The 27651-nt window shown below is 42.1% G+C and overlaps 3 protein-coding genes across 4 annotated transcripts; 2 read left to right on the top strand and 1 right to left on the bottom strand.

Annotated features, from left to right (window-relative positions):
• The first annotated feature begins 52 nt into the window (after positions 1 to 52).
• Positions 53 to 25000, top strand: LOC136436590 (calpain-15-like). Its single transcript, XM_066430678.1, has 14 exons — positions 53 to 451; positions 16498 to 17868; positions 18118 to 18370; positions 18573 to 18778; positions 19152 to 19335; positions 19715 to 19862; positions 20085 to 20289; positions 20581 to 20733; positions 20919 to 21080; positions 21392 to 21612; positions 21898 to 22052; positions 22220 to 22398; positions 22558 to 22629; positions 22809 to 25000. The coding sequence occupies exons 1-14, from the start codon at positions 210 to 212 to the stop codon at positions 22912 to 22914; spliced, it is 3657 nt and encodes a 1218-aa protein (XP_066286775.1). The 5' UTR covers positions 53 to 209; the 3' UTR covers positions 22915 to 25000.
• LOC136436589 (uncharacterized) lies at positions 2815 to 14039 on the top strand. Of its 2 annotated transcripts, XM_066430677.1 has the most exons (6): positions 2815 to 3393; positions 3790 to 9554; positions 9912 to 10017; positions 10496 to 10589; positions 11864 to 11965; positions 12621 to 14039. In XM_066430677.1, exon 2 carries the CDS (start codon positions 4512 to 4514, stop codon positions 8526 to 8528), a length of 4017 nt encoding a protein of 1338 aa, XP_066286774.1. In that variant the 5' UTR covers positions 2815 to 3393; positions 3790 to 4511; the 3' UTR covers positions 8529 to 9554; positions 9912 to 10017; positions 10496 to 10589; positions 11864 to 11965; positions 12621 to 14039. The 2 variants fall into 2 exon arrangements, with proteins under 2 accessions (XP_066286774.1, XP_066286773.1); XM_066430676.1 differs by having other exon boundaries at positions 10496 to 11965.
• Positions 9050 to 14972, bottom strand: LOC136436593 (uncharacterized). Its single transcript, XM_066430681.1, has 10 exons — positions 14624 to 14972; positions 14126 to 14302; positions 12326 to 13246; positions 11720 to 11960; positions 11330 to 11429; positions 10889 to 11205; positions 10520 to 10774; positions 10271 to 10389; positions 9658 to 9968; positions 9050 to 9386 (listed from the first exon to the last, which is right to left on the bottom strand). The coding sequence occupies exons 1-10, from the start codon at positions 14650 to 14652 to the stop codon at positions 9316 to 9318; spliced, it is 2541 nt and encodes an 846-aa protein (XP_066286778.1). The 5' UTR covers positions 14653 to 14972; the 3' UTR covers positions 9050 to 9315.
• Positions 25001 to 27651: the final 2651 nt, after the last annotated feature.

The following is a 27651-nucleotide window of genomic DNA, read 5'->3' as shown; positions in this document are numbered from 1 at the left end:
TTGTGTTTTACCTATAAAAATTCTTAGATGAACCGTTCCAAAAGTACTTCCGTCATGCGCAGAAGCAGAACAGAAAGCGGAAGTGACCAACCAAGTACAGGGAACGAAAGTTGCTGATTGCTTAGAGACTGTTTGAGCGCTGAGAGACAGCAAGTTTGGGATACGGTTACAGCACATATTCCTCGAGAAAAAAGCGATAAAATGTTCTGATGGGGACGGTGGTGTCCTCTTCGACGTGGCAGTGTCCCCAGTGCACGTTACAGAACGACGGTACGACGCAGAACTGCCGATCTTGCGGGGAGGCGCGGGCGGACACTGCCGGGCTGTTGGCTGCGCTGTTCGGCGGTGGCACCAAGGTCTGTCCGGGCTGTGAGCTGACGAACGCCGCCGAGGTCGAGAAGTGCGGTCGCTGTGGGTTTACCTGGCCGCCCAGGGAGACACGGAAAGACAGGTAATCAGCAGTGAAAGCATGTCCGTGTCATTCTATTGATTGTAAATGGACGGAACGATATCCAGATGCGTCAGCACTAGAATCGATGTTTCATCAACCATGCTGTGCCAAGTGTGGTTATGACTGTTGATTCCATCAGTTAAACCTTAAAATCTCTTAACGAAACTTCATCCCATATTTGCCATTGTAGCACTCCAACGACAACCAGTGCTGTTTGTCCAGGGATCAAAAGTTCGCCCAATATTGAAATACAATCATTTCACACCCAAGCTAGAATCTAGGGTCAGGTTACCAGTGGTCAAACATGTCCGGGCAAAACGTCCACACCAACCTGTTCATAACCCCTGACCGGACCACATCTGAACTATTTAACAACTCGGGACGTTTTAAAAAGGAAGTCTTTTGAAAAATCAGTTCCATTAGTACGGAACAGATGTGTTCCTGTGCACAAGTGTGTTTGAAATCATAATTGGTCATAGATCACTGCGCTCGAAATAATCCGGATTTGCATCACTTTGGCCTCCTGTTGCTTTTGGCCTGGTACCCTTTCCTTTCGAGCGCCAGCTCCTAACAACAGGACTGGGTCGAAGCCCTAGAGAATCAATTTTCAACTGCAGGACAAAAATAGATCTTGACCCTGCGAACTGGTGACATTATGTGTGTAATCCCCTACTAGTACTAGCTAGTTTTGACTACCATTTTCATGATATATGATATATAACTGAAGAAAAATGAAAAGACTATTCTACGAATTTCTAGCACTTCAACTTATTAGTATAGTAGTATTAGTAACAGAATACCTGTTGACAAGCACCCAGTGTCTGTGTGGTCGAACAAGGATGTAGCAGCAGAGGAAGGTCTGTGACGAGACACAGGAATCAGGATGTTTGATGTGAACTTGACTCAGCCACTTCTGGCTGTGAGGGCAATGCCCTTTGGCTAGCACTTAATGGAAACATGTGTTATATTAGACAATGTATATACAGTACACTGTATATTGTACTAGGATACAGACAGGAAAAGGACCGAGTCAAGGAGGAACTAATAAATATTACTCCAATTTCCAGTCTTACTAGATGTGATGAGTCAGGGGAGATTAACCTTCATTTTGCCAAGGTAGTGTTTGTGTTGACTATGGGTAAGGCAGCAGGGGGAATGTTAATGCCACCAGGGGATCACAAACCCCAGTTCTAATTGGCTTCTGTGATGTGGATAACTTAACATATTGAAGTTAAGGTCTCATTGTTATATTGGTATTTTCTACATTACACATGATAGAAAAGCATCCACATATTATATTCGATCTCAACAAGATTCCTGCCATGTTGTGAGACTGGGTGGCTTGTAACCTGAACATTTCTGACAAACTGTGCTGTTTGGACCCCTCTTTGTGCTTAAATCCTAAGGAAAACAAACCGCAGAGGGAGATTATACCTGGATAGCCCAGGAGACAGCATATACATCCTTCCTTCCTTCTGATAGCCTTATATGGCAGCATGCTCCAGAACATTATTCAAACAACAACAATACTACATCCCCACCCCATATGGTGCCATAGTGAACTTTTCCCAGTAAAGTGTAGTAAAGTGGTAACAGCTAAGATAAGGTTTCACTATGGCAGCTGCCAACTGAGATGTTGCATCAACTGTGAGGTCATGGGCACAGGAACTAAAGCTGGGGACTTCCCAAAGGTTCAGGATTAGCCTGAAGAGGTTTACTCACTGTACTCAGTAACAACAGGATATCCAATTTTGCAACATCAGCTGGGATACCTAATCTCCAAACAGATCTAATGGTTGCAAAGACAGTATCCAACTGGCAAAATGAGTTTTTATTGCAACCCTAGAAAAACTCCATTTGCCAGTTGGATACAGGCTTTGCAACCGTTAGATCTGCTTGGAAATTATAGGATACCCTCATCCACTGTTACTGGCCAGATGGTCCAGTGCGGTTGAAAAACATGTTCTTTGGTTACATGTCTGATCCTGATATTTTGAGCTGTCACACTTATTATTCTGGTTGGTCTCTAGATATTGCTGTTACTTCAATACACTGTCAGTGAGTCACCATAAGAACATGAGGTAATGAAATACTAACAAAAGGCTACCATATGATGGATGACTAACATACACATATTAATTTCCATTTGAAAGATTATCTGTCAAGACCAGCAATAAGAGTTCTGAAATATCAGAAATTGTATCTATTTTCTCAGGAGTTTCCTCTTTCCTGTGTGGTTTACTGTTATTCCCCGTGGGAGATCAAAGTATTTCATTACCTCCTGTTCCTGCCATAATTACATCATCTCCCTGGAGATAATCTGGATAGACTCCTTCAGAGCAGCACATGTTAGGCTATTCCACCACAGGCAGTAGGCAAAGGTATTGTCCTTGAATATAGCAGCCGAAGTTCCGATCGTGACGAGCAAAACCCGAAGTAATGCCGAAGGCACGAGCGTGGGGTTCGGAGAGCCGAACAGGGTTCGGTGTTCGGCGGAGCCGAACAGTGTTCGGCGGTTTTCGGCAATGTTCGGCGAAGCCGAACTCTGTCTGGGCGAGCCCCGTTAGGGGCGAGATAGGTGGGAAAGGACGTTTTAAATATCGCCAATTTCTGCTAAATTTCGTGATTCAACTCACAACATTAAAACGATTTATCATTGGCGAGACAGTTACTACCAATGTATAGTATTTTGGGGGCCTAAAGATTGTTAACAACAACAATATACGGCATTTTGTATTGTCGGAATTTGCTCGATTTACGGGTCACTGTGTTACCAGCAGTACCGCTCCTGCCGCAGCACGCCGCTGCTGCACAACATGATGACATAACCGCTAGCCAATCAGATGTAGGGAAATTTGACCTGTGACCCACAGTTCCCGCCAAAGTCTCCCGCCAAAGTCTTGTTCCTGTGACGTTTCATCGCATCTGCAGCATCAAGCTCGGTAAGTTAGCAGCCAATTTGTAAGGAAATTGTAGCGTTTTCATGACTCTTGACAGTAATTTAGCTGTTTTTTTGTTGCAAAGAAGGTTTTCGGTCGCCAAATCCAGTTCCAAAGACGAAGTATATTGATGATATCGCCATCACTGTTGCCACAAAGGCAGGAGTGGGGAGGGGGGTGATATTTTTTTGGCGCCAGTTTTTGTTGTTTGTTCACATTTGCGGCCCACAAGTCGAGTAAATGTTCAGACTTCTAAATGTCAACGGACCTCTAATGAAAATACCATTGCGTTGTATGCTGTCGTATTACATGTAATATTTTCGTTATATTTGAAAAGAATTGGAAGCGATAATGTTGTGCCCATTTTTGATTTTGTTGTATACTTTGTTCTTGTTGCAGAATTCAAAACAGTTTGCAAGCCTCCCCGAAGCTTCATGATGTAGTGTTGGCATCGAGACAGGTTTGCTTTAGGTGGCAGTAGTTAAGTAGGTAGATTAGTGCCGGTAGTTTTGCTGTTGCAGATAATTAAGACGTATACAAACATATAATTTTTTTACTCATACTGCTGTTCACTTAAGTTTTAGTTTAATAATGATGTGTGCAACCAAGAAGCTGTTGTCAGTTTGACAAAGTCTTTGGGGGCATCTTAGAGAGTTTTGAGGGTAGTCGAATGAAATTGTAGAATAGCACAACTGGAAAAAATACTGTTTAGAATAACACAGCCCCCCCCCCTTATCTCGACTTGACATCAGTGGCTGTCCTGTAGACGAAGTATTATGTACTAGTATTTTTTTAACATCTGCATAAAACTGTAGGTGTATCTATCTCCTTTTGTATTAAAAAAAACATGACATAGAGAACTTCTTTATCTTTGTTTTTGATAAAAATGTAAATCACTTTTACCCGTTTTTACAGTTTTAACATCTGCAGTTTTAACATCTGCATAAAACTGTAGGTGTATCTATCTCCTTTTGTATGAAAAAACATGACATAGAGAACTTCTTTACCTTTGTTTTTGATAAAAATGTAAATCACTTTCTGTACTTTAGTCAGTGAGGGTTGCCATCATGTGATTCTGAACTGCCGTTTGTTCTAATTGCTTAACTGGGCCCACTGTCAAGATGGTGTCTCTATCAGACGAACAGCTCCATGTTTGTAGTTTGGCCGAAGACTATAACATTTTTGTTTCTGGTCGGGCGGGCAGTGGGAAATCTGTGGTGGTCAGACAAATTATTACAAATATGGTTGCAAAATATGGCGAAGAGGGTGTAGCTGTTTTGGCTCCCACGGGAAAAGCTGCGCTTTTGATAAATGGCCGAACCGTCCACAGTTTCTTTGGCTTAGGGGTGGGACAAAGAGAAGCAGGTGCAGTCTATCAACAGCTAGACACAGAGTCAGTCATGAGGATAGGACGGTTGAAAGTTTTCATCTGTGATGAAGTTTCAATGCTAAGTGCTTCTGTCTTTAGCAAAGTTGACTGTCTTCTCAAGCTTGTCAAAAGAAGCCATCTGCCATTCGGGGGAGTCAGGTTAGTTCTTGCCGGAGACTTCTTCCAGCTCCCCCCTATTGATCGTAGGGACGACCATACCCCAGATTATTGTTTTTTGAACGAATCATGGTTGAACAGTGTAGATATCTGTGTTTTCTTGAGTGGGGTATTCAGACAAGATAATGCGCAATACCTAGAGATGCTGGACAACCTCAGACTTGGCCGTCGTACACCAGCATGTCTCGATCTCATAGCAAAGTTGACCAGGCCATTACCCAAAGTTGCTGTTAGACTTTACTCCTTGAGACAAGACATGGAGGTGTACAATCAGCAAAAACTGGACAGTATGGAAGGGGTCGAAACGCGATTTGCTGCCCAGGACTTGGGGAGAGATACAGCAATGCTTGACAAGCTTTGCCAGGTTCCTTCTATTCTAAGTCTTAAGATAGGAGCCCCTGTTGTACTACTCAGAAACCTGTTTCATGTCTCCCCCAGACTTGTGAATGGCCTTGGAGGGGTGGTTAAAGGATTTTCTAATAATAAGCCCATGGTAACATTTGAAACAGGAGAGACATACATCATGGAACAACAAATGTTCGGTCACTATGACAACCGTCGCTTGCTTGCTGCAAGGTTTCAGTTCCCGTTGCAGTTAGGATTTTCAATGACTGTGCATAAGAGCCAGGGCAGCACATTAAGAAATGTTGAGATTGTAGATTTTAGTATGTTTGCTCCTGGACAGCAGTACACGGCATATACAAGGCCAACATCACCTGATATGGTACGTGTACTGCCAGGCTACGTGAAACATGCCATGAAGCCACATCCATATGTTTTGCGTTTCTATGAGTCTTCTGTTCATACACTACATGACTTGGTGGCCCCCAGGGTTTCGAAATCTCTGCTCTGTGAACCTGTTGTGGAGAGGCAGAGCTGTAGTAATACAGTTGAACGGTGTGGAAGGTCAGACTCAGAGGAAACATTTGACCACATTATTGTTCCAGAAGAATATAGTGTTAACAGTATATTACATTTGCTAAGGGAAGATGTTAAACCAATCTGCCCAAATCTCTTTGACTCTGCTGTTAAGTTGGACAGCAACAAAGATGTCGTCAAGTCAATGGTTGGATACCTTATTTTCCAGGTAGACGAAATGTTCTCTGAAGGGAAAAAGGCTGACAAGGCTAAAGGAACTGATGTTGTGCCAAGAAAGGCTTTCACAACACACATTTCAAAGCTTGGTTCCATCGAAAATCACCAGGAAACAAAGGGCAGATGGAGCCAAGTCATTAGCCAGACAGACATTCCTACTGACATAGCTTGTGATCTGCTGAGCAAGTTGACAAGGCAGATATATAAATATGTTGCAAATATCTTAGATCCTATCTCAGAGGTTGCAAAGAAAGTGGAAGAAGACTTGTATCAAGTGCAACCAGATACAAGTCATTTTGACATGTCCAAAGCAAACTGTGGGAAGGTCCGGTATCTAATGGGATGGGCCATCTACCGTGTCTTGGATAACCTGGAGTCTAAGTTGAAATCCTTGCTCAGACAGAGGTGTTACGGTAAGAAGGCTAGAGAGAATGAAGCCAAAATTGCTGAATACCGACAGATGAAGGCACTTTGTTGTACTACAAGGGCAGACCAAATCACCCTTCAAGACAATTCCCGGTTTCCATTCAGTCTTGAACACTTAGACAGGAAAAACAGGGGTGGACTCTTTTTGGTCAATGACAATATGTTTTTGTTTGGATTAAGTCTTGAATCCCTTTGTGGTAAGCTGTTTAAGGTTGATGTGATAGACATCCTTGGAGGGGAAGCCACCAAAACACTGTCCAACATTGTGCTAAAAAACCAGGTTCTGAAGAGCCTGTTTGTTAAGTATCTTGTTGATGACCATACACCTGATGTATATATTTCATTGTCACACACCCCAATGCCCGCAGAGTCTTTGCCTGAGGAGGGTGGTACCGGCCCTGGGTCCATAGATATTGAGACTGGCCGTGGGTCTATGGATGGTGAGACTCTGTCGGAGGAGGGTGGGTCAGGCCCTGGGTCCATAGAGATGGAGACTGGCCGTGGGTCTATGGATAGAGAGACTCTGTCGGAGGAGGGTGGGTCAGGCCCTGTGTCCATAGAGATGGAGACTGGCCGTGGGTCTATGGATAGAGAGACTCTGTCGGAGGAGGGTGGTACCGGCCCTGTGTCCATAGAGATGGAGACTGGCCGTGGGTCTATGGATAGAGAGACTCTGTCGGAGGAGGGTGGGTCAGGCCCTGGGTCCATAGAGATGGAGACTGGCCGTGGGTCTATGGATAGAGAGACTCTGTCGGAGGAGGGTGGGTCAGACCCTGTGTCCATGGAGATGGAGACTGGCCGTGGGTCTATGGATAGAGAGACTCTGTCGGAGGAGGGTGGGTCAGACCCTGTGTCCATGGAGATGGAGACTGGCCGTGGGTCTATGGATAGAGAGACTCTGTCGGAGGAGGGTGGTACCGGCCCTGTGTCCATAGAGATGGAGACTGGCCGTGGGTCTATGGATAGAGAGACTCTGTCGGAGGAGGGTGGGTCAGGCCCTGTGTCCATAGAGATGGAGACTGGCCGTGGGTCTATGGATAGAGAGACTCTGTCGGAGGAGGGTGGGTCAGACCCTGTGTCCATGGAGATGGAGACTGGCCATGGGTCTATGGATAGTGAGACTCTGTCGGAGGAGGGTGGGTCAGGCCCTGTGTCCATGGAGATGGAGACTGGCCGTGGGTCTATGGATAGAGAGACTCTGTCGGAGGAGGGTGGGTCAGACCCTGTGTCAATAGAGATGGAGACTGGCCGTGGGTCTATGGATAGAGAGACTCTGTCGGAGGAGGGTGGGTCAGGCCCTGTGTCCATAGAGATGGAGACTGGCCGTGGGTCTATGGATAGAGAGACTCTGTCGGAGGAGGGTGGGTCAGGCTCTGTGTCCATGGAAGAGAAGCTTTTTGACCTCATTGCTGGGAAGTATCTTAACATGCGAAACAAAGAGTTCGCGAGGAAAGTATCTGAAAGTGTTAATACCCAAAAAGAGACAGCCCTCAGGCCATCCTTACAGGCCAAGTCGAAAAAGGCATCACCACTGACATTTGAGCTATTTTTAGATGATAAGACCGACCGAAAGGACTTCACACATTTACATTTAAAATCATTGGCAGTGAAAGGAACAGACAGCTTTGCAATGTTCACTGCAGTGCAGATGAGGTTGCTTTTGGTCTGCTACGGGAAGGTGATGAAAAATAACAGCAAAAAGGATATCATCAACGCTCTATGTGAGCAGCTGAGGTCAAATGACCACATGCTATATCCCCAATATTTGACCAAGAGCTACTTTGAAATGATGAAGAAAGGAGATCTGGTTCCACAGTTTGGTTTACAGTCTGGCCATCTGAACCAAACTGTGGAAGGGTCACAGAACAGAGACACCACTCGACAGCGGGCCCAGAGATTTTGTCCAACTGAGGATCAATCAAGAATCTTAAAAGATGATCACTTAAATGGCAACTCAGCTCATCTCCATCAAACAAGAGCCAATCAGTTTGGTGTCTTACTATCACAAATCAAGAGATGGCATCAGACTTTCAAGAAAAAAAACAGCAACAATGTGGATAGTCAAAATTGAATGTAGTGTGCCTGCTATGATGTGAAACACATCACTTTCAGTTTTTTACTGATATTTTATAGACAGCGCCCTTTCTCAAAAGTTTACAGGACAGCTTAACATTGTCAGTGTCATTGATAAAGTAAAGTTTGCTTTTTGTAGTACAGTCAAACCTGTACAAGTGACCACCTCTACATAAGGACCACAGTCACCACATTGCCAATATGACCTTTTTGGCAGTCTCTAAGGTAATTTTTCTAATTGACAGAAGCATTAACGATCCTGTCTGTTGTGACCACCTGTTCACATAGACCAGATTTTATCAGTCCCTTGACTGGTCTTCTTGGGCAGGTTTGACTGTTGTTATAAAAGTCCAAATTTGTTGCATAGAATATTAGCATGACTTTGAGACATTATGGAAGACTGTTTCTTTTTCATCAAGTGTTCCTGTAGCTTTAGATTGAAGTACTCAGGTTTGTCCCCCTAGTATCATTAAGCGTTGCAACAGAATATAGTAAAATACACAAGAAAAACGTGAGGGGAACATTTTTGTGCAATATTTTTAATTGACCTCACCCTTCCAGTAGTCCATAGACTACCTAATCAAGACAAATCAGACCTCAACATTTATTGTTGCCTTCACACTTGCACTTTGTACATAGCTTCTATCTTGGTCTGTCTGTAATTTACAATCTATTTATTGATATTTACATATTTGTGTATACAGTAAGGATGTAGGAAAAGCCTGGCAGTGAAGATATTAACTAAAAAGGTTCAATAACATCAATAGGTGAAGGCTTAAGAATCATTACTTCCTGGTTGCATTCCCATTTCGTACCTTGAAGGAGCGGCAGTGGATGTACCCATTCACTGATGGACCTGAAAAATGTAAAACAGTACTTGGTTTGTTATATGACGGCACATCATCATCTTTATCATGATGACACGTTAAGCTTTATTTCTAATACAGAAATTTATTGTAACTACACAACTACTGCCACCTTAACTAAGCAAAACCTGTCTTCATTCTGCCTTCCAATACAACAGGTGAGACAGCCTCTTTTATTTACACAATGTAAAGAAGTGTATAGAATTTTGATAGTAATGGAAAACATGTTGAAGAGAACAGAGTTCATGTGATTGCACTTACCATACTGTAGAACTGTAGGGTTGGTGTTGCTTCCATTTGAGGCACGAATGCAGCCGAACATGTTTTCCAAGGCATCTTGGTTGGTACTTGCAGAGACCAGTCCCATCCCAGGGAACTGAGTTGTCATGGTATGGACATAAGACTTATAGCCAAGCACCATAGAGCACAGGTCAAAGTGCAACTTGTCAGAGATGTAGGCTTTGTTCCGTTCTTTGGCGGTCTGATACTCACTCTCCATAACATCTTCTCTCCAGTCTAGAAACCATTGGAGAGCTCCATCCAGCTGTACTAACCTGGGATCGTCCATCGTTCTACGTGAAAGAACAAGATAAAGGAAAATCAACAGATGCAAACAAAGAAGTAAGTCAATTTCTTTATTTCTAACTGGTATAAAAGGCAATTAGTACATACTACATAGACATTTTTTGTCACAAGTAACAACAGGTAAAACAATCAGGATAACTAATGTAAATTACAATGGAGATAGATTGAGATCTTTGATATAGGTATAGATTCAATACAAATGCATCCAGGATTTCTTTTATCGCAGGGACAATAAGTTTAAAGGAAAGACAATACCACCGTTGATAATTTGCAATTAAGATTTTCTAACCTTATGGGCTTGGTGTTTGCAAATGTCTTCACAAACAAATTTGCTGCAGTCAGGTACTCCCGGGTTAAGGCCATGGAATCAGCATCTCCCTTCTGATCTCTTTTGAACTCCTGGTAGTTCTGGAAAAGGATTTTAGCATTGTAAAGCAGTGTTATAGAATATAGAAAATGCTATTATTTTTTAATGATAGATCATTGCACTAATTTAAATTTTTTACATTTACAGCTAAGCTACTGAGGTAAAACTCACATCCAGCAGTTCAACCATGTCGTCACTGAAGATGTCAGCAGCAAGATGGTTTCTCATGCGTGTGGCAGGGGTGAGTTGGAAATGGCTGTCTTTTATCTTGCATGATGTCACTGGTGCCCTGGCATTGGTTTTGTCATGAAGATACGCTTCTTTCAAATGGGACCATAAAATGTGCTTCCCATTGAACTTGAAAGATCGGGCTGTGCCTCTCAGGGAACTTTTTTCCAGGTTGTTCCTCAGCTTTTTGATGTTGTGCTGAAAAAAAACCCATTGTCAGTTATACTAGTAAAGGAGTTGCCACTTTTCATCATGAAGGGATAAGCCAGAAGAAATTAGTACATACATAGTATTAGCATTAATTCAACTTACCGGTGGGTCCATGATGAATGAGTACTTGCTGCTGCTGTCATACGTGTTGTCTATTGAGAAGTTGTTCATAATGGCATCTTCAGTAGACTTGAAGTGACCCATTATGAAGTCTCGATTTGCTTGGCCCCCATCACATAGGCAGGCATGTGAAAAGAATTTGCGGTATTTTAGGTGGAGTACACTGTCCCAATGGTGGAGGAAAATGTTGATGGGTGCAATTTCAGTGGTTGGGAACCAAGCAAAAGGAAAGAAAAAGCCCTCGCATCCTTTGAAGGCCATCTGGAACACGTGGGTTGCCATCTCAGCCTTTCGATCACCTGTAGGTTGTGGAATGAAAAAGAAAATGAAGGAATAGTCAATTTAAATCAAGACAAGAGTGACAACCTGACCAAAAACTTTTAAACAGTATCGTAGAAGGGGAACATAGATCCTTAGCCTTACCTCCTGTCTGAAGGGACCGCATGCTGTGATAGAAGTCCCCCAGGTCAACGAGGCCTGCAACTTCAAACTCGTCCCCTACCCGACGTAGCTGGATGCTTCCCTAACAGTAGCAATACACACATCATAAAACATTCATTGTCAAAGGAGACAGAAATTGTTGTTGTGCCCAGACATAGGTTCTTTCAGATCTTTCATTTCAAAATTTGACATTTTATGCAATAGTAATAAATGAGAGTAACACCATCATGGATCTAGTTTCAAATGGAACAGAAGGTGTTGAAATAAATACTATACATCTGCAGTAAGCTACATATGTTATTTTCAACGATTATTACAACATATGACTATAGAATTGATAATTATGTTTACTGAAATAAGAAACAGTCTTACCTGTATTTTCATCTCATCAAATACAATGAATCCGTGCCGCCCTCTTTCGGTCACTCCTTGCTGTTGTGCTTCTTCATTCATCCACTTGAAAACTTCTGAGTGAAGCCCGGGTTTCTGATTGACTTTATTTTTTTTGTATCGTAGAAGCCTCTCAGATGGCAGCTTCAGGAAGCCACTGTCCTGAAGGTCGACGTAACCCTGTTTACTCCGCTGCCAGAGTTGCAGACAGACGTCCAAGAATCTGAGGTAGATATGGAGTAAATTATGTTAGTTCTGTTTTCACACCTTATTTAATCTAGGTCATGTTGACTAGAAAGTAAAGACTGTCTGGGCCTAGCACAATTTTCAGAACAGTATTTCTGCTGACCTTGAAAACAATTTGCATTAGCTTGACATGGAATGAAAATGTAAAGGACTGCATTTTTCCTTCTTCCTTCAACATCTGATGCTCACAAGCATATGTTAAGAAGTCTATTATCTATTTTCAAAAATACTCTTGAAACTGTAAACAGATCTACTTTTTTAGTGTGAAATCTCAACAAATTCCCAATTTTCATACCAAATAAGCAACACGTTCATGGCAATATGATAACAAAGGGAACTCACTCTGCATTCCATTGATTCCTCTTGTTTTGGACATGGTCACGCTGGATTGTCCACAGGAGCCTCTTTCTGTGATCATTAGGGAACATCTTGGCCACATCACTGTCCATCTTATTGAATATGTCCGTCATGTCTGTGTGGTCTTCCTTTGTTAGTCGTATAGACTCTTTTAAGCTGGCATACTTTCCTTTATAGTAGTCTGTCTTATCCTCTGCTCTTATTCGTCTCGCTTGTTCAGTATTATACTTGTCCCTCTTCTGTTGTTCACTTAGATAGTCCCATCTTGTCCTTTTTGCAGGAACCTGAGGGATGTCACCGGTTGTCCTCTTCAATTTCTCTCGCCTCCAGTGCGCCTGCTTTACTGCTGAGCGTAGTTTGTCACAGTGAGTGCAGCGAACAACCTTTGATCCTGGCAGAACAGGCACCAGCTGACTGCATTCTAAGGATCTCAAGCGCTGTTTAGGTTCCCCTGATCCTTCGTGGACAGAATCCACCACAGCCTTCAGTGCTGGGTATTTTGTCTGAGTGTAGACGTTGCCTTGAAGACCTTCACATGCAGGGATATCACTGACCTTTGAAAGGATAGTTTCAAACTCTTGAATGTTTTTTATGTGATCGGTTATGCCCATTTTTTTCAAATCTATTTGTACACTGTTGTATGAGGCAGTTACTTTGAGAGAGTCAGATATGGTCAATACCCTACAAGGTTGCAGACCATTGACGAACTTTGGATCCACCTTGCAGAGTTGAATTCCACTCTGTGACTTGTTCGCACACCAAGTCCCAGAAATTTTCTGACTCTTGGCAAACTGCAACAGATGATCTATTGTGATAGATGACATGCCTGTTGATGAAGAACTGACAGTAGTGGTAGGTGAGATGTTTTCCTTGTCGTCGAACTTGTACAGGTTGAAGTAGTATGATGTGAAAACTAGTTAAGGTAAAAGTTCAGAAGGTCATGTATATAACAAAAAGAAACTTTATACAAAGATACTATTTTTGTACCTTGAAGGGTGAAGTAAACTATGACATGTATAAATCGAAGCAAGGACCTCAGGAAACAATGCATATATGTACTACCATATGTTAAGTATCTATCTACAAATACTACACCTGTGTATATATTAAAAGTTTAAAAAAAGTTGCATGCACAGATTGTCTTTCAACCAAAGAGGCAAAGACAATTATTTTTTATACTTAGTTTAAGAACCTGTTAAGGCAGTGCCTTGCATATCATATCTAGTTGTATAATGCCTGTTTGAGGACAGAGTCTAAACCTATGTACTGTTGAAGTTTTAAGAAAGGTTCTCAGTGAAACTTGTTAAGGCAGTGCCTGGCATATCAGATCTAGTTTGTAGAATGCCTGTTCGAGGACAAGAGTCAAAACTTATGTTCTGTTGAAGTTTTAAAAAAGGTTCTCAATGAAATTTGTTAAGGTAGTGCCTGGCATATCAGATCTAGTTTGTAGAATGCCTGTTCCGAGGACAGAGTCGAAACCTATGTACTGTTGAAGTTTTAAGAAAGATTCTCAGTGAAAATTGTTAAGGTAGTGCCTGGCATATCAGATCCAGTTTGTAGAATGCCTGTTCCGAGGACAGAGTCGAAACTTATGTAACGTTACTGTTGAAGTTTTATGAAGTTTTCATATTTATTTTTACAACAGAGTTTATATATTTATTCCTTGTTCAAGTTGTTGATTAAAATGATCTAAAGCAGTTTATTTGACTATTTTTTTTATATATTCTAACCCATTCCCAACCATGGAAACCAATATTACACGATGTGCATATAATCCAAGGATATTGTAGGCCGTTTTCCGTCGTCAGTCTCTTCTTCACCACTGCAGGGAAGCATTCCTTGATCGCCCCTCCAAACGTCTTCATGGATACGCTGGCATCGGAGTATGTTCTGTTGTATGCGTTGTAAGTGTCTAGCACCCGCAGATGATGTCCATCTTTTTGACCAAACAAGTTCCTGATCCTAATAGAATAAACACACATATTTTAAGTCGATGTAACTGTTGTCGCATATTTGCCCACCGCCCCCCTCCCCACAATCATGCGTCGATTCAAAAAATTTCAAGCCTCGTATCGGCAGTTAATTTACCAATATGCTGCAACGTCGGATAAACACTAGCCACATATATTTCGTAGAACTACCGATACGTTTGTATTCGCCAAACCTGCATCTGTTTCACGAACTATCGTACAGAATTTCTTACTTCCGGGCTGGCTACGTTTTCGTCTACGAAAATCGGACAAAAACAGTGAAAAACCTACTGTTCTTCACATCAAAACGTACCTGCTGTGTAGCGTAGCTTTCGTCAACATGTTGAAACTCTATAGTTGTCACTTGAGGCCCAAAATACCCGACAATGCGCCGAAAAGGTCCGCTACACCACGACGTCCAGTGAAATCACCTCAAGTGGTAACGCTGTGTGAGAATGGGCTTTTCCTACCCAGTGATTATTTAAAAGTAGAGGGCGTTAGCGCAAAGGACGACGGGAGAAACCTAATGGGGGGGGGGGGGCATTTCGGAGTGAGCGACGCAAAGGATGACGGGAGAAACCGTCGTCGGGAGCATATGTGAGCGAAAACATGTAACGCGGCGGGTTCCCAACATAAATACCGTACCCTATTGCCCATGTACAAACTGGAGACCCACTGTCTAATGAGTAAACAATGTGCTCATTAGATTCTAAGTAATACAAAATGTTTTGTAAGCTTAAGTTTTTTTGTACAATTTCCTAACAATGAGGCCATGTTCTCATTTTTGGTAGCTATTGCAGCTATGAGTTTAGAAAGGAGATCATTTGAGTTATTAAAGTTATAGTTTGTAATTAAGGTTTTGCAAAGGAGGTGTGTTATAATGTCAACTTATTTTTCAACTGCAATCGTGACTCGTTAACTCCATTGAGTAAAAGTCTAATTTACCTCAGGATGTTAAAGCAAATTACCACCTACTTAATGGCCTAAGAGAGTGATTCAGGAATTTGTTATGGGGGCAAATGTAGCAGATAATAGATTTTCATGATGGAAGTACGGAAATGAAAAACAGCCACTTTTTTCTTCCTCATGACCTTCAGCAGAGGTCAACAGGGGTCAGACAGAATGGCTCTGACCCTTGACATCGTAACCTTAACATCTTTCTTGATTACATGGTGGATAAGTTTAAGGTTGGCGTTGAAAGGAATGGTGACAAAGAAACCTGGTGTGTAGCTGGGAGATTGGAAGTGTTCCCAGGGACTTTCATAATGATGAAAGATCACCCTGACAAAATACACATCCACAGCTGGCACATGTTTACAGAGGATGAATATTACATGATTATATACATCAGTACAAATATGATATTCTGCTCTACACATATTTTAACAAGGATGGGTACTATGTTCAGTTCATGACACATGCTTAGTGGTTAGATATCTCTTTGAGTTTGAATGTGACCTGTGTTTTGCCAGCTGTTGGCCTAAGTAACATTAATTTGTGGTGGGGTTTGGTTTGCTGTGATGGTTGGTTTGGTACCGTTCTGTTTTTGGGTAGTACTCAAGCTAGCCAGCTATACGTTTGATATCAGTCAGCTCATGAAAGAGAAATTTTAGGTACTAAGCTGCATTGCGATTTGGCCAGGCTTATCCAACCTTAATGTAACCTGCATGTTGAGGGTGGATTTTGGACCAGATCCATGTCCTGACTACATGTACAGCAATAAATCAGTTGGCTCTAGACTAAGTCTGGCGACCTGCATATAGCTATCTATATTTCTATCTCTCACAAAATGGTTTTGTTGATTGTTTGATATGAAACATAGTTGCTAAGGTATTCTCAAAATCTGTAATGCATGTCGAATTTAGGCTGGTGCAGTGGTGCAAGTCATTTTAATTACACCATGGTATATGATGGCAGTCTTGTAATAGCGCATATGATGTTATTTCTGTAACTACGGTAAATCCCAAAAGTCACTGCAGCAGCTGTTAGAAATCAAGGTTGATGAGAGCCATCTTCTGAGGAGGTAACTAGATGCTGCATAGATACTAGAGTACTAGTATAACAACAATCCCTGACCTACATTGGTAAGACAAACAGACTTAGGAAATGCCATCTGAGGAGCCTCTGCAAATTGTGTTTATCTATGCCCCATTTAATGAACTAATGGAACCCTGCTTTGTTCTACAGTCTGCCTAGGGACAGCACACCACACATCTCCATACCATCCATAGAAAACGGCACACCAATGGAGGCTGTAGAGGTCACAAAGGACACGCCCACACACAAAGCTAGGAAACAGTGGACATGTAGGCGATGTACCCTGCTCAATCCTGCATCCGCCAAAAAATGTGCCATGTGTGAAGCACCGAAACGGGACAAAAGCTTAGAGGTGAAGTTACCTCTGCCGGATGTGCTGAAAATTGAGAGAAGCAAGACTACAGATGACGTAGTTGAGACTAAGATGACCAATGGTACACACACTCCTCCAGAATCACCAAAGGGATCTGTTGATTTGACTGGTGAAGGAAAGGAAGAGGAGAAAGCTGAAGAAGATGTTGTGTGGTCCTGTAAGAGATGTACCTTTGAGAACATCCCCCAGGCCAAGTCATGTGCAGTATGTGAGGCACCACGCAAGCCAAACATTCCCACTACTCTACCCAAGAATATTGACATGGAGGCTTTGTCCCCTAAGAGACTTAAACAAAATGGAAGTAATGGTGACACCAAGTTAGAGAGAAGAAATGCTACTAGGAAAAAGACAGATGATAGTTCTAGTGTTACTGCTAGCACTAGTGACGATCCTACTACTGCTGCAACTGCAAGTGCTAGAAGTAGTGTTGAAAATGCTGGTGCACCCATTGACCAAAGTGGTACAGTCCCTACCACACAGCCATCACCCCCAGCCAGCCCAATGGAGCTGTCAGACCACTCATCTAATGAAGAAGCTGTTGCTATGGAAACGTCAGACTCAGAAAAGGATGTGGAAAAAGTTGGAGACCTTGAAGGAAAAGGTGCTTTATCTGCAGGTGGAAAAGAATGGGAATGTCGGAAGTGTACATGTAAGAACCCGATTACTACCTCAAACTGTGGAGCCTGCGAAACTCCCAAAAGTGGCTCCCCCCACCCCGTGATAGACCTGACCGAGAATGCTGTTCGGTACACTCCCGAGTCACCAACGTCTCCTCTTCCCTCAACGTCAACAGTAGAGCCAAAGTCCCAAAAGATGCCAACTAAACCAGACACACTTGCACTAGTGCAGCCCTCCTCAAGCTCACAGAAGAATGTCTGGAAATGTACTAAATGCACCCTGGAAAATCCCATTAGCAGTAACGTGTGTGATGCCTGCGGAGGATCCAAGGCAGCTCAGGCAGTGCCGGCGAAGGACAAACAGTCTGATACTGAACGTTGGAGATGTAAGAAATGTACATATGACAACTCTAGAAAAGTGCGGGTGTGTAAAATGTGTGGCACGTCCAAGCCTGGTCAGCCATCAACCCCCACCGAGACCACACCAGAGTCACCACACAAGGCAAGGCCAAGGAAAACGTCTCTTCCAAGGTTAGAAATCTGCTCTCCATTTTCATACTAGTATATTAGCAGTTGTCAGCATGTTGTAACATTTTCTGTAGACCACCTAACTAGAATCCTGCAAGCATGAGGAACATGCATGGTGTGAGCTCTAATATCTTCTAATGGATGCATCTGTTTTGCACTGCCCACAGCCAAAGTCAGGCAGACGGTAACTTACATTTCTGTCCTCAATGGTCCTAAATTTCCCTCTCTGATATACAATTCCTGTCCTCTCAGTGCCAGTGGAGCGGCCCACTCCCCCAGCCCTGAGCGGGTGGGCATCTGGAAGTGCCCCACCTGCACCCTTCTCAACAGTAAGGAGAACCAGAGCTGCAGTGCGTGTGGAACCTCCCTCAGTAAGGTGGTCAGCGGCACGCCCGACCGCTTCACGCTGGCTCGCCAGGAGAGCATGACTATCGACATGCGGCGCAGACAGGACGAGAAAGAAGCGAGGGAGACCTTGCTGAACATCAAGCGTTTCTGCAAGGAGGTATACTTTTTGATGACACAAACAATCTGCATTTAAATGTATACTATTTGCCTTAAGATGATACAGCTTAAAAGTGTGGTTTTAGCAAGTACATGTATGTGTGTAGATCATTTCTTAAAAGAAAAAGAGTTTTGCAAGGGAATAATTCATTTAAATGTATTTTGAGAATTTTGGACTCATTTTTCTCTTTCTATCTTTGCAGAATAAGCTGAACTTTGTAGATGACTCCTTCCCTCCTGCACCCAAGTCCCTGTACTACAAACCCTCGGCCCCTCCCACCATGACGGTGTCCCAGTGGTTACGCCCACATCAGATCACGGACCTGTCCCGGGACAGTAGCACCAAGTGGGCCGTGTTCAGGACACCACGACCATCTGATATATCACAAGGCATTCTGGGGAACTGCTGGTATGTCACTTCTTATTAGAGAATGACCATGTTTGATATCTTATTTCAATAAGACTTTCTGAAAACTTGTGTTGTCTAATGAATTTATAGAAAGACCTTGAGGACAAAAAAGTGAGGAATACTGTAAGTGCAGAAATGTTCGCTGTGGTTTTATGTCCACAGTTTTCGCAGTGAGCTCTGAGCCGCAAACTTAAAAGCACCGCAAATTTTTTTCTCTCCTACCCCCTTGTCTACTTTTGTTTCAAACGCGAACTTAAAACTACCGCGAACACTCCATCCTCCCTACTGCGAAATTTAAACCACACAAATGCATTTACAGCACTCGCTGACATCACGATTTGAACTCAGATGTTGATGAATTCTCTATCTGCAGGTTTCTGAGTGCCCTGGCTGTGCTTGCGGAAAGGCCAGAGTTGGTGGAACGGGTGATGATCACAAGAGAGATCTGCCCAGAGGGCGCGTACCAAGTACGCCTGTGTAAGGACGGAGAGTGGATGACTGTACTGGTGGATGATCTGCTTCCATGTGATCATCGTGGATTCCTCGTGTACTCACAGGTTTGTCCTCTTCCTAGAACAATTTTCAACAGTTTGTAGAAAAGTGTGAGGAGAATATCTATAACTGGGCTGTCTCTAGCTTAAAATTGTTGTCCGTTCCACTCAGTACTTTTTTTGGTAAGGGTCCCCACAGATTTTTTTTTGTTGGGGTCCCCACAAGCAAATTTCTGTCCTGGAATGTAGGGACAGGTCCTGGAGACAGCCCTGATCTATAATGTACCACGTCACTTCTATATCCAGATTAAAGAGCTTAAAAGTTATTATGATACTGATGCCATAGTGACATGCCAGATAAGAAGCAGATTTTGTACCAGTGAAGCAGATACTGTAGCAATGAAGCTTTTTCATCATCCTTGACACCTTTACTCTGTCACCCCAGGCTAAGCGACGACAGTTGTGGGTACCACTGATAGAGAAGGCTCTTGCCAAACTCCACGGCTGCTATGAAGCCCTGATCTCAGGAAGGTCGATCGAGGGGCTGTCCACACTGACAGGAGCTCCCTGTGAAAGTGTTCAGCTCCACAGAGGTAAGGATGATGATCCATGGATTTATCTGTACATTAGAAGAAGGGAAGCATAGGAATGAAATGCCAACCAGTGTCCATACTTCTGTAGGGATGACTTTTAAAGTTTCTTTGCAAACAGTGATTTTGTACATAAGGTGACTTTCTTTGTGTTGTTCTTGCATCCATACAGTACTGAGTGTAACAAGGCCTGAAGGCTTTTTCATTTCCATGTTCTTTTTGTAGCTCAAACCAACAACCCTGATGAGGACCCAGTGGAGCCAGACCTGATCTGGGCACGGTTACTCAGCTCTAAGGAAGCTGGCTTCCTGATGGGGGCTTCTTGTGGAGGAGGGAACATGAAGGTTGATGATGCTGAGTACGAATCCAAGGGACTCAGACCCAGACATGCCTACTCTGTCTTAGATGTTCAAGATGTCAATGGGAGCAGGTAACACCTTAACAAATTTGACAGGGTTATACATCTGTGCTAATGCAGTTGTATTTCAGAGTACAGTACTGTATGTGTACTAATGTACATTGTACATCTAGAGCATGTTCATTCTGCCATCGGACTTACTATGTCATGTAAGTTTGCATACACATGTAGTATGCAGGCCTAATGTGGGGTCATGCTCTTCTTGTGTATGTGAGGCTTTTAAGTTTGAACATCATGACTAACTAGTTTGTACAATTTCTGAAATGATAATTAATTAATGATTGATTGATTTGTGTTCCCTAGGTTACTGAGGATGAGGAACCCGTGGGGTCGGTTCTCGTGGAAGGGAGACTGGTCGGACAGCTCGCCCCTGTGGACCCCTGAGATGAGGGACCGACTGTTGGCACATGGCGCGAGTGAGGGGGTGTTCTGGATGTGCCTGGCTGATGTCATGAAGTGAGTTACCTTTGCAATTTTGTATTTTATTTGCATCATAGGATTCAAGGTTTGCAAAGAAAAATTCAATGTGAGATTCTAGAATTCCAATGGAAAGAACAGGTTGGAAAAAAAATTGCATCTGTTAACAAAAGCAATATTCTTTTAATGATGTAACTATAACAACATTTTTTGTTTTGTTTCAGATATTTTGATTGCATTGACATCTGTAAGGTACGCCCAAACTGGAGTGAGGTACGAGTCAGTGGAATGATTCCCAACTTTGCTGGGGGTCCCATAAAGATTGCCCTGGTGACAGTGTTCCAAGCTACAGAGGTGGAGATCTGTTTGCACCAGGAGAGTTTGAGGTGAGTTCTGCTCAATATTGATTTTGGCAGCTAACCTGCCATGATAGTATAATAGTTAACAAATTTAACTCAAAAACATTTTGGTCAAAATCAGCTCAAAAACATTTTGGGCAAAACCAGCTCAAAAATGATTCGGGTACTGGAGAAAGTATTTTGTAACAGAAAATATGTTTTGGTTCCTAGAAATCATTAGAATTAATTTTGAAATAACAAGTTAAGGTGTATTTTCACTCTTTCTTTATCTGCCAAATGTCATGTAATTTTGTAGAAGAAATGGTGTTTTATGTAACATCATATTTTTATCCTGACAGAAACAATGAGAAGTCGTCGCGCAGCCCTGTGGACCTGTGTGTGTGTCTGTACCGTGCAGCAGGCATGACTGGCAGGGGCAGGATGGGGGTCAGCAAACTGGTGCAGACCAGTAAGAGATCGGTCCAGAGTTCTGTAGGCTGCACCGCCATGCTGGAGCCAGGGGAGTATGTGGTGGTGTGTATGGGATACAACCACTGGACTACAGGAGTCGATATGCAAGGTAATGTCCACTTTTCGTTGCTTCTCTGCTGTGTGAGGATAAGCCTTACTGGAAATATTCTGATACATTTTAACTGCATGTCCTAACAAATGAAAATCCAAGTACTTAGCTCCCAACATTTGCTCAACTGTTGAAAACTTGAATTCATACCATTGCTATTAAAACACTCCTGAATGATGTTGTGATACTTTTTTTCTGAATGTTCTAATCAGTGGGTTTCAATTTGATTGACTTGTATCTACCTTTATGTAATGCTAACATGCTGCTATGAATTTGTCTCCCTAGGAGTGAAGAACCAGGGTCGGCTGACCAACTTCCCGCCCTACGTCCTGGCTGTGTACAGCTCCAAAAAAGTCATGGTAGACCAGGTGGACCCGCCTGATAATGTACTGGCTGATGCCGTTGTGCAGCTGGCTGTGGCTAGAGGCAAAAAGCATGAGGTAGGAGATTAACCATAAGGTTATACTGTCTGTACATTGAAGTTGGAGAATGCAAGACCATCAGTTACCATTAATGAGTGTAACTCATTTCATAGACTTTGATGAATATGTGTCAAACAGAAAATGTTGCACAGCTGAAAATAAGTACCATTCCTCCGACCTTACAGGGTAGAGAAGGTATGACGTGCTACTACCTGACCCATGGGTGGGCAGGGCTGGTGGTTGTCGTGGAGAACCGACACCCTGACAGGTACCTGCAGGTGCAGTGTGACTGTAAGGAGAGCTTTAACGTGGTGTCGACCAGAGGGCTGCTCAGAACAGTGGACAGTGTGCCACCTCTACACAGGTTAGTATACATAAGAAACAGAACACTTCATTGCTTTTATATAGTGTCAAGATGGAGTTGTTAGGACATTTTTGTCCAGGTATTGCAGCAGCTTAATTGTCATTTATACAAAGGAAAGTAACCAAATACTGACTTTTCCTTTTTTTTCCCTCCCCATAGGCAAGTTGTGGTGGTTCTGTCTCAGCTGGAGGGTTCCTTTGGATACTCCATCTCCCACAAACTTAAGCATCGGTAGGTCAAGTAGTAATAGTACTGACATTGCAATTCTTAAGGTTCTGAAATGCTTATACTGCCTCTCTCTCTCTCTAACAAGTAAGAATCTTATAACAGATTTGTGGATTTGGATACAGCTTTTCAAATCAACCTGTTTTGTTGAAACACGATCACTGACATTCTTTGCTGTATTGCAGGATGAGCATGTACCCTTCTCTGGGAGACTGGGCCCCCAGGGGTGCCACCCACTTCCCCCACCTGACTGAGGATGTTGTCGGCCTGCACAGCCCCAGGCCGCTCTGATCTCATCTGGTCAAAACAGCTGCTGAGAACTCATCTCTCCTCACAAGGAGACGTTTGAGCTACTACAAATACATGTACATGTACTTCCCATAGTTTTTATTTGGAAGATTTATGGTCTTTGTTGTGAATAATGCAGAAGTGTATGAATATTGTATAAATATTGAAATGATGTCTTGTCTGAAAGTTTACAAAATCAGGATACAAATTTTTTGCACATTTGAATATTTGGAGCAAAGTGATTGCAATGGTCTCATCTTTTTACAATACAGATGTGATTTTAGTTGAATGATATACTCCTGTTGTCCTACTATTCTGTACAACTGTGGTGTAGGATGTTGGGCATAGATCTAGAGTGCCCAGGTTTTTCCTTGTTGTTCTTCATTCATAGTTTTTTTTTGCCTTTTGTGTCTGCCTAATTGTTTCTCTCTGTAAGATCCAGGATGGTCGCTGTTGCATCAAGTTCTGAACAGGAATATGCAATGAACATTTATTATTTCATTTCTCAGGGTGTTCATGGGATTTCTTCTTGCTTAAGTGCAATTTCTCCTTTTGTAGCTTTGAACTTTTTGTTGTCTGTGAATCGCAAACTCCCGCTGTCCAGGACTTTTATGACTGGGCAGGTGCTGTTGGGCCGAAGTGTGATTCAATCAGCCTAAATTGTTTTAGCTTTGAACAATACTGCTACTTAGCATGTAAAATCTGCCACTGTAAAATCAGTGAGAGGCGAGAGATGGCCTTATGAATTGTAATCATCGATTCATCGTTAATTGTTATTGACAAGGTTGCCTCCTGTACCTTTCTGACATCCAGGGACAGCCTTTACTGAACGCTGTGCTCACATGTGTATCCCCATTCCTGTGGTTTCTATTTTATGTCAAGTAAACATCATTTCCCCAGTATTGTCTGTTTACCTTGACATTACAGTGGTATTTAAAGCTGAGATGTAAAGTCCTTAGATCTGTCTTGTCTGGTACTTTACATTGGTCACTCTGTCATTAGCATTGTAACATATTAGTTGAATATAAGTGTAAGCATATTAGTTTATCAAATGTTAAGGTTACCTTTGTTTCTATTTATAGACCTGATGTAATCAAAGAGATATTAAAAGTAAAAGTCTTGTGCTTGCCATGTAGATGTGTACACTGTAAAAATTAGAAAAAAAATCTATGTTTTACTACTAGTTAACTTTGTGCCATTCACTTATGTTTTGTCTGTTGGTATAGCAAATAGAGGCAGATATATTACTTGTGTTGAACTGTGGTTTCAGGATGAAACATACATATAGAACCTTTAGATTGAAAAAGTAAGAACTATAGCTTCTTAGTTACAAAGTTTAGTGTCAAAACACATGTCAAGTGATGTGTTATCTCATCTATAGGTGCCATGTTACATGATGTATTTCTTATGGATTGCAGGCACTGTGTACCTACTGTAAGTATTAGGTGGAAGTAGTTAATAAAACTAAAAGTAGAAACATTCTAGTAAACAGTACTAACCCTGGAAAGGAGGTCAAGCTGTGTACATGAAACTATTTTTGTTACAGTAACATAAACGGACGTACAAGTACACTACATGCTTTTTTGAAAACATTGGAGTGTCTATTTTTTAGGGCTTCAAAGAAAATCAAGGAAAGCACTGCTTATCAATGTCATGGGGCTGCGTTTTTTGTGCATGTAAATATGACATTCAATTATACATATTAGCTGGTGCGATTTTAAATACATTGAAATATGTCCTTGAACAAACAAATATTGTATTTTAAAGGAAGACTCCATTTTTAATGCACAGGTATTTCTGACTTTTCTGAAATGTAATGCATTCGGATGAAAACCTATGAATGGAAAGTGTCAAATCCAAAATATCCTGAACCCAAAACATAAGTGTATCAAAATCTTGTACATACACCTGTACTTTCATTTTGTATTTACATGCACATTTTTCATGCACTCTCATGACATTTTATCATATTTTTTCAATCTTTCTGTGCCATACAGTTCAAGTTCCTTTGTTACCACACCTCACTTAATGGCAACCAAAGCAATATTAGGGCCCAAAATATGGAAATAAAAAAAATTGTTGAAATCTCTATGGTAGTGACATTTACTTAAACTATTTAGCACATTTGCGTAATAATTGGAGCATTTTAAAACTGTGCAAAAACATGCCATACAATGAATCCCTTAGTTGCGCGAGCCTACAAAAACCCTGCCAACGATTTTCAGTGAGTTCTCACATCACAACAACGTGTTTTTGCATGATGGACGTCACTATACATTGTGATAGTGTTGTTTGAACTAATCATGTATAAAAATGACTAAATAGATTGTCAACGTCAGATTTTTGGGCCCTAATATTGCTTGGGTTTCCTTTTAAAAGTTTAAACCTGAATTGTCCATGGTACATATTTATGGATAACATCTTTCAGTAGTGCCAGGTAGGCCATTGAACACGAATTGGCGAAATTCGAAACACGAATTGCGCCACGTAGAGGCGCAATTCGTGGCGCGCAAAGCGCCACCGGGGGGGCTAAACTCGAGATCTCGAATTCGTCCACGCGGAAGCGTTAGCGCGAAGCTCAATACAAAACCGACACTGACATGGCTCGCATAGCGCCACCGGGGGGCGAAACTCGAGATCTCGAATACGTCCACCCGGAAGGGGCATCGCGAAGCCCGCAATGTAACGTTACTGACATCATGAGTTACGTAACTATATGTCCAACCAGTGGTGGCAGCGAAGCGCATATTTGCGAAACACGGCTTGCGATTTAGCCATTCTGTTAATGTTTAACTTATGATGTATTGCAGTCAGCTAATCGTAATACAAAACACGCACAGACCAAGGAGTAAATGTATTCGTCCAACCAGAGGTGGAGCGAAGTGCATGTTTACGAATTCTGTTTAATGTTTAACTTATCGAGTATGGGTAACAATTTCAGCCAACAATTGTTGCTTTGTTTATAATCGTTTATGTCAATAACATTCTGTTTAATTTGCTGTCACAGGACCTGGTTACGGGGCTGAGAATAATAACAAATTGATACAAATGCATTGTGACAAAATAGTGAAAATAGTGGCAAGAATGGGATAGTGTGTGTTCTAAGTACTAGTAACATTCTTTGCTCCAGTTTCAGAATCGATTGTACAGATAATACATTCTTTATTCACGACCATGGCAAATATTTCCTGCTGAAGCTACTCTACTCACGGCAGATAGAATAAGTTCAATAAAGCGAACATTACACTAAAGTCGGGGTCTGATAAATCAGACTGAAACTACGTAGACATTCACCACAACAAACAAACATTCAAACAAAATGGCGACCATGAAAATATGATGCTATCCCAGGAATCATTGCAGTTTGTACGAGCCGACTATTTCCGAAAACATCCGAGATTTTACGACGAACATGTTTCAAAAGTAATAATTATCAATATCTTGCTAACTTATATACGTGTATTTTATATTCCATTAAAGTTTTTTTAACAATGTTTTTCTACAATCGCTTTATTTTTAACTTACCTGACGACCTTTGTCAATTTTGTTAACATTCGGATGTTTTTGGAAATAGTCTGCTTACAAACTGCAAAGAATGCTGGGATAGCATCATATTTGCGTGGTAGCCATTTTGGATTTGAATCGACAATCATAGTGCTGACATAGTTTGCAGCAAATTCACAAATAGACAAAATTGGACTAACGTTTTTTTTTGGTGCTTGTCTATGTACTTTCAGTGGTAGATTTTTAAAGTTCTCTTGACACTAAGAACACATTCTTGTGTCTTATCGCACTATTTTTGTCACTATAAATGCGTTAGCGATTTGTCTGCCCCGTAACCAGGTCCTGTGAAAGCAAATAAAACGGAATGTTATTGATATAACGGTGATTAACAAACCAACGATTGCTGACTACAATATATTGTAAGTTAATTTTAACAGAATGGCTAAATCGCAAGACGATACTCGGGTCCGTGTTTCGTAAATATGCGCTTCGCTGCCACCGCTGGTTGGACATATAGTTACGTAACTCATGATGTCAGTAACGTTACATTGCGGGCTTCGTAATGCCCCTTCCGGGTGGACGTATTCGAGATCTCGAGTTTCGCCCCCCGGTGGCGCTATGCGAGCCATGTCAGTGCCGGTTTTGTATTGCGCTTCGCGCTACCGCTTCCGCGTGGACGAATTCGAGATCTCGAGTTTAGCCCCCTGGTGGCGCTTTGCGCGCCACGAATTGCGCCTCTACGTGGCGCAATTCGTGTTTCGAATTTCGCCAATTCGTGTTCCAGAGCCTACCTCGTAGTGCAAATGTCTACTTTCTGTAGTGAGAAGTGTACAGAATTGTAAGCTCTGTTCAGTATTTCCCTCTTGCCACATGTAGATGGAAAATAAAGTCATTTCTTCTTTGTTCATGATGCTTCTTGCAATTGTGTTTTGTCTATTTCCTCAAGAGTCTGGTACAAATGTTATGTCAATTACAGAAGACTTAGAACTCTAATGACGGATTTTACTAAGACAGCTATTACACAAGAGGCAACGCTTTGCTTACTACATTGTTAGTCATAGCAAGGAGGTTTAACCTTTACCGTTTAGCACACTGTAGCAGCCATTTGGCAACAAATTCCCTATTGGTTACAGCGTTAGGCAGCAGGGAGAAGGTTAAAATTCTTGGTCAAAGGCAGCTCAAATGTGACCTTTTGGTTCATTGTCTATGGTTCATTGTTAGCAACTTACTACATGA

This window comes from Branchiostoma lanceolatum, chromosome 6 (assembly GCF_035083965.1).
Source record: "Branchiostoma lanceolatum isolate klBraLanc5 chromosome 6, klBraLanc5.hap2, whole genome shotgun sequence".
NCBI lineage: Eukaryota > Metazoa > Chordata > Leptocardii > Amphioxiformes > Branchiostomatidae > Branchiostoma > Branchiostoma lanceolatum.
Note: the sequence above shows the minus strand (reverse complement) of the source record. Positions and strands in the feature narration are given on the sequence as shown.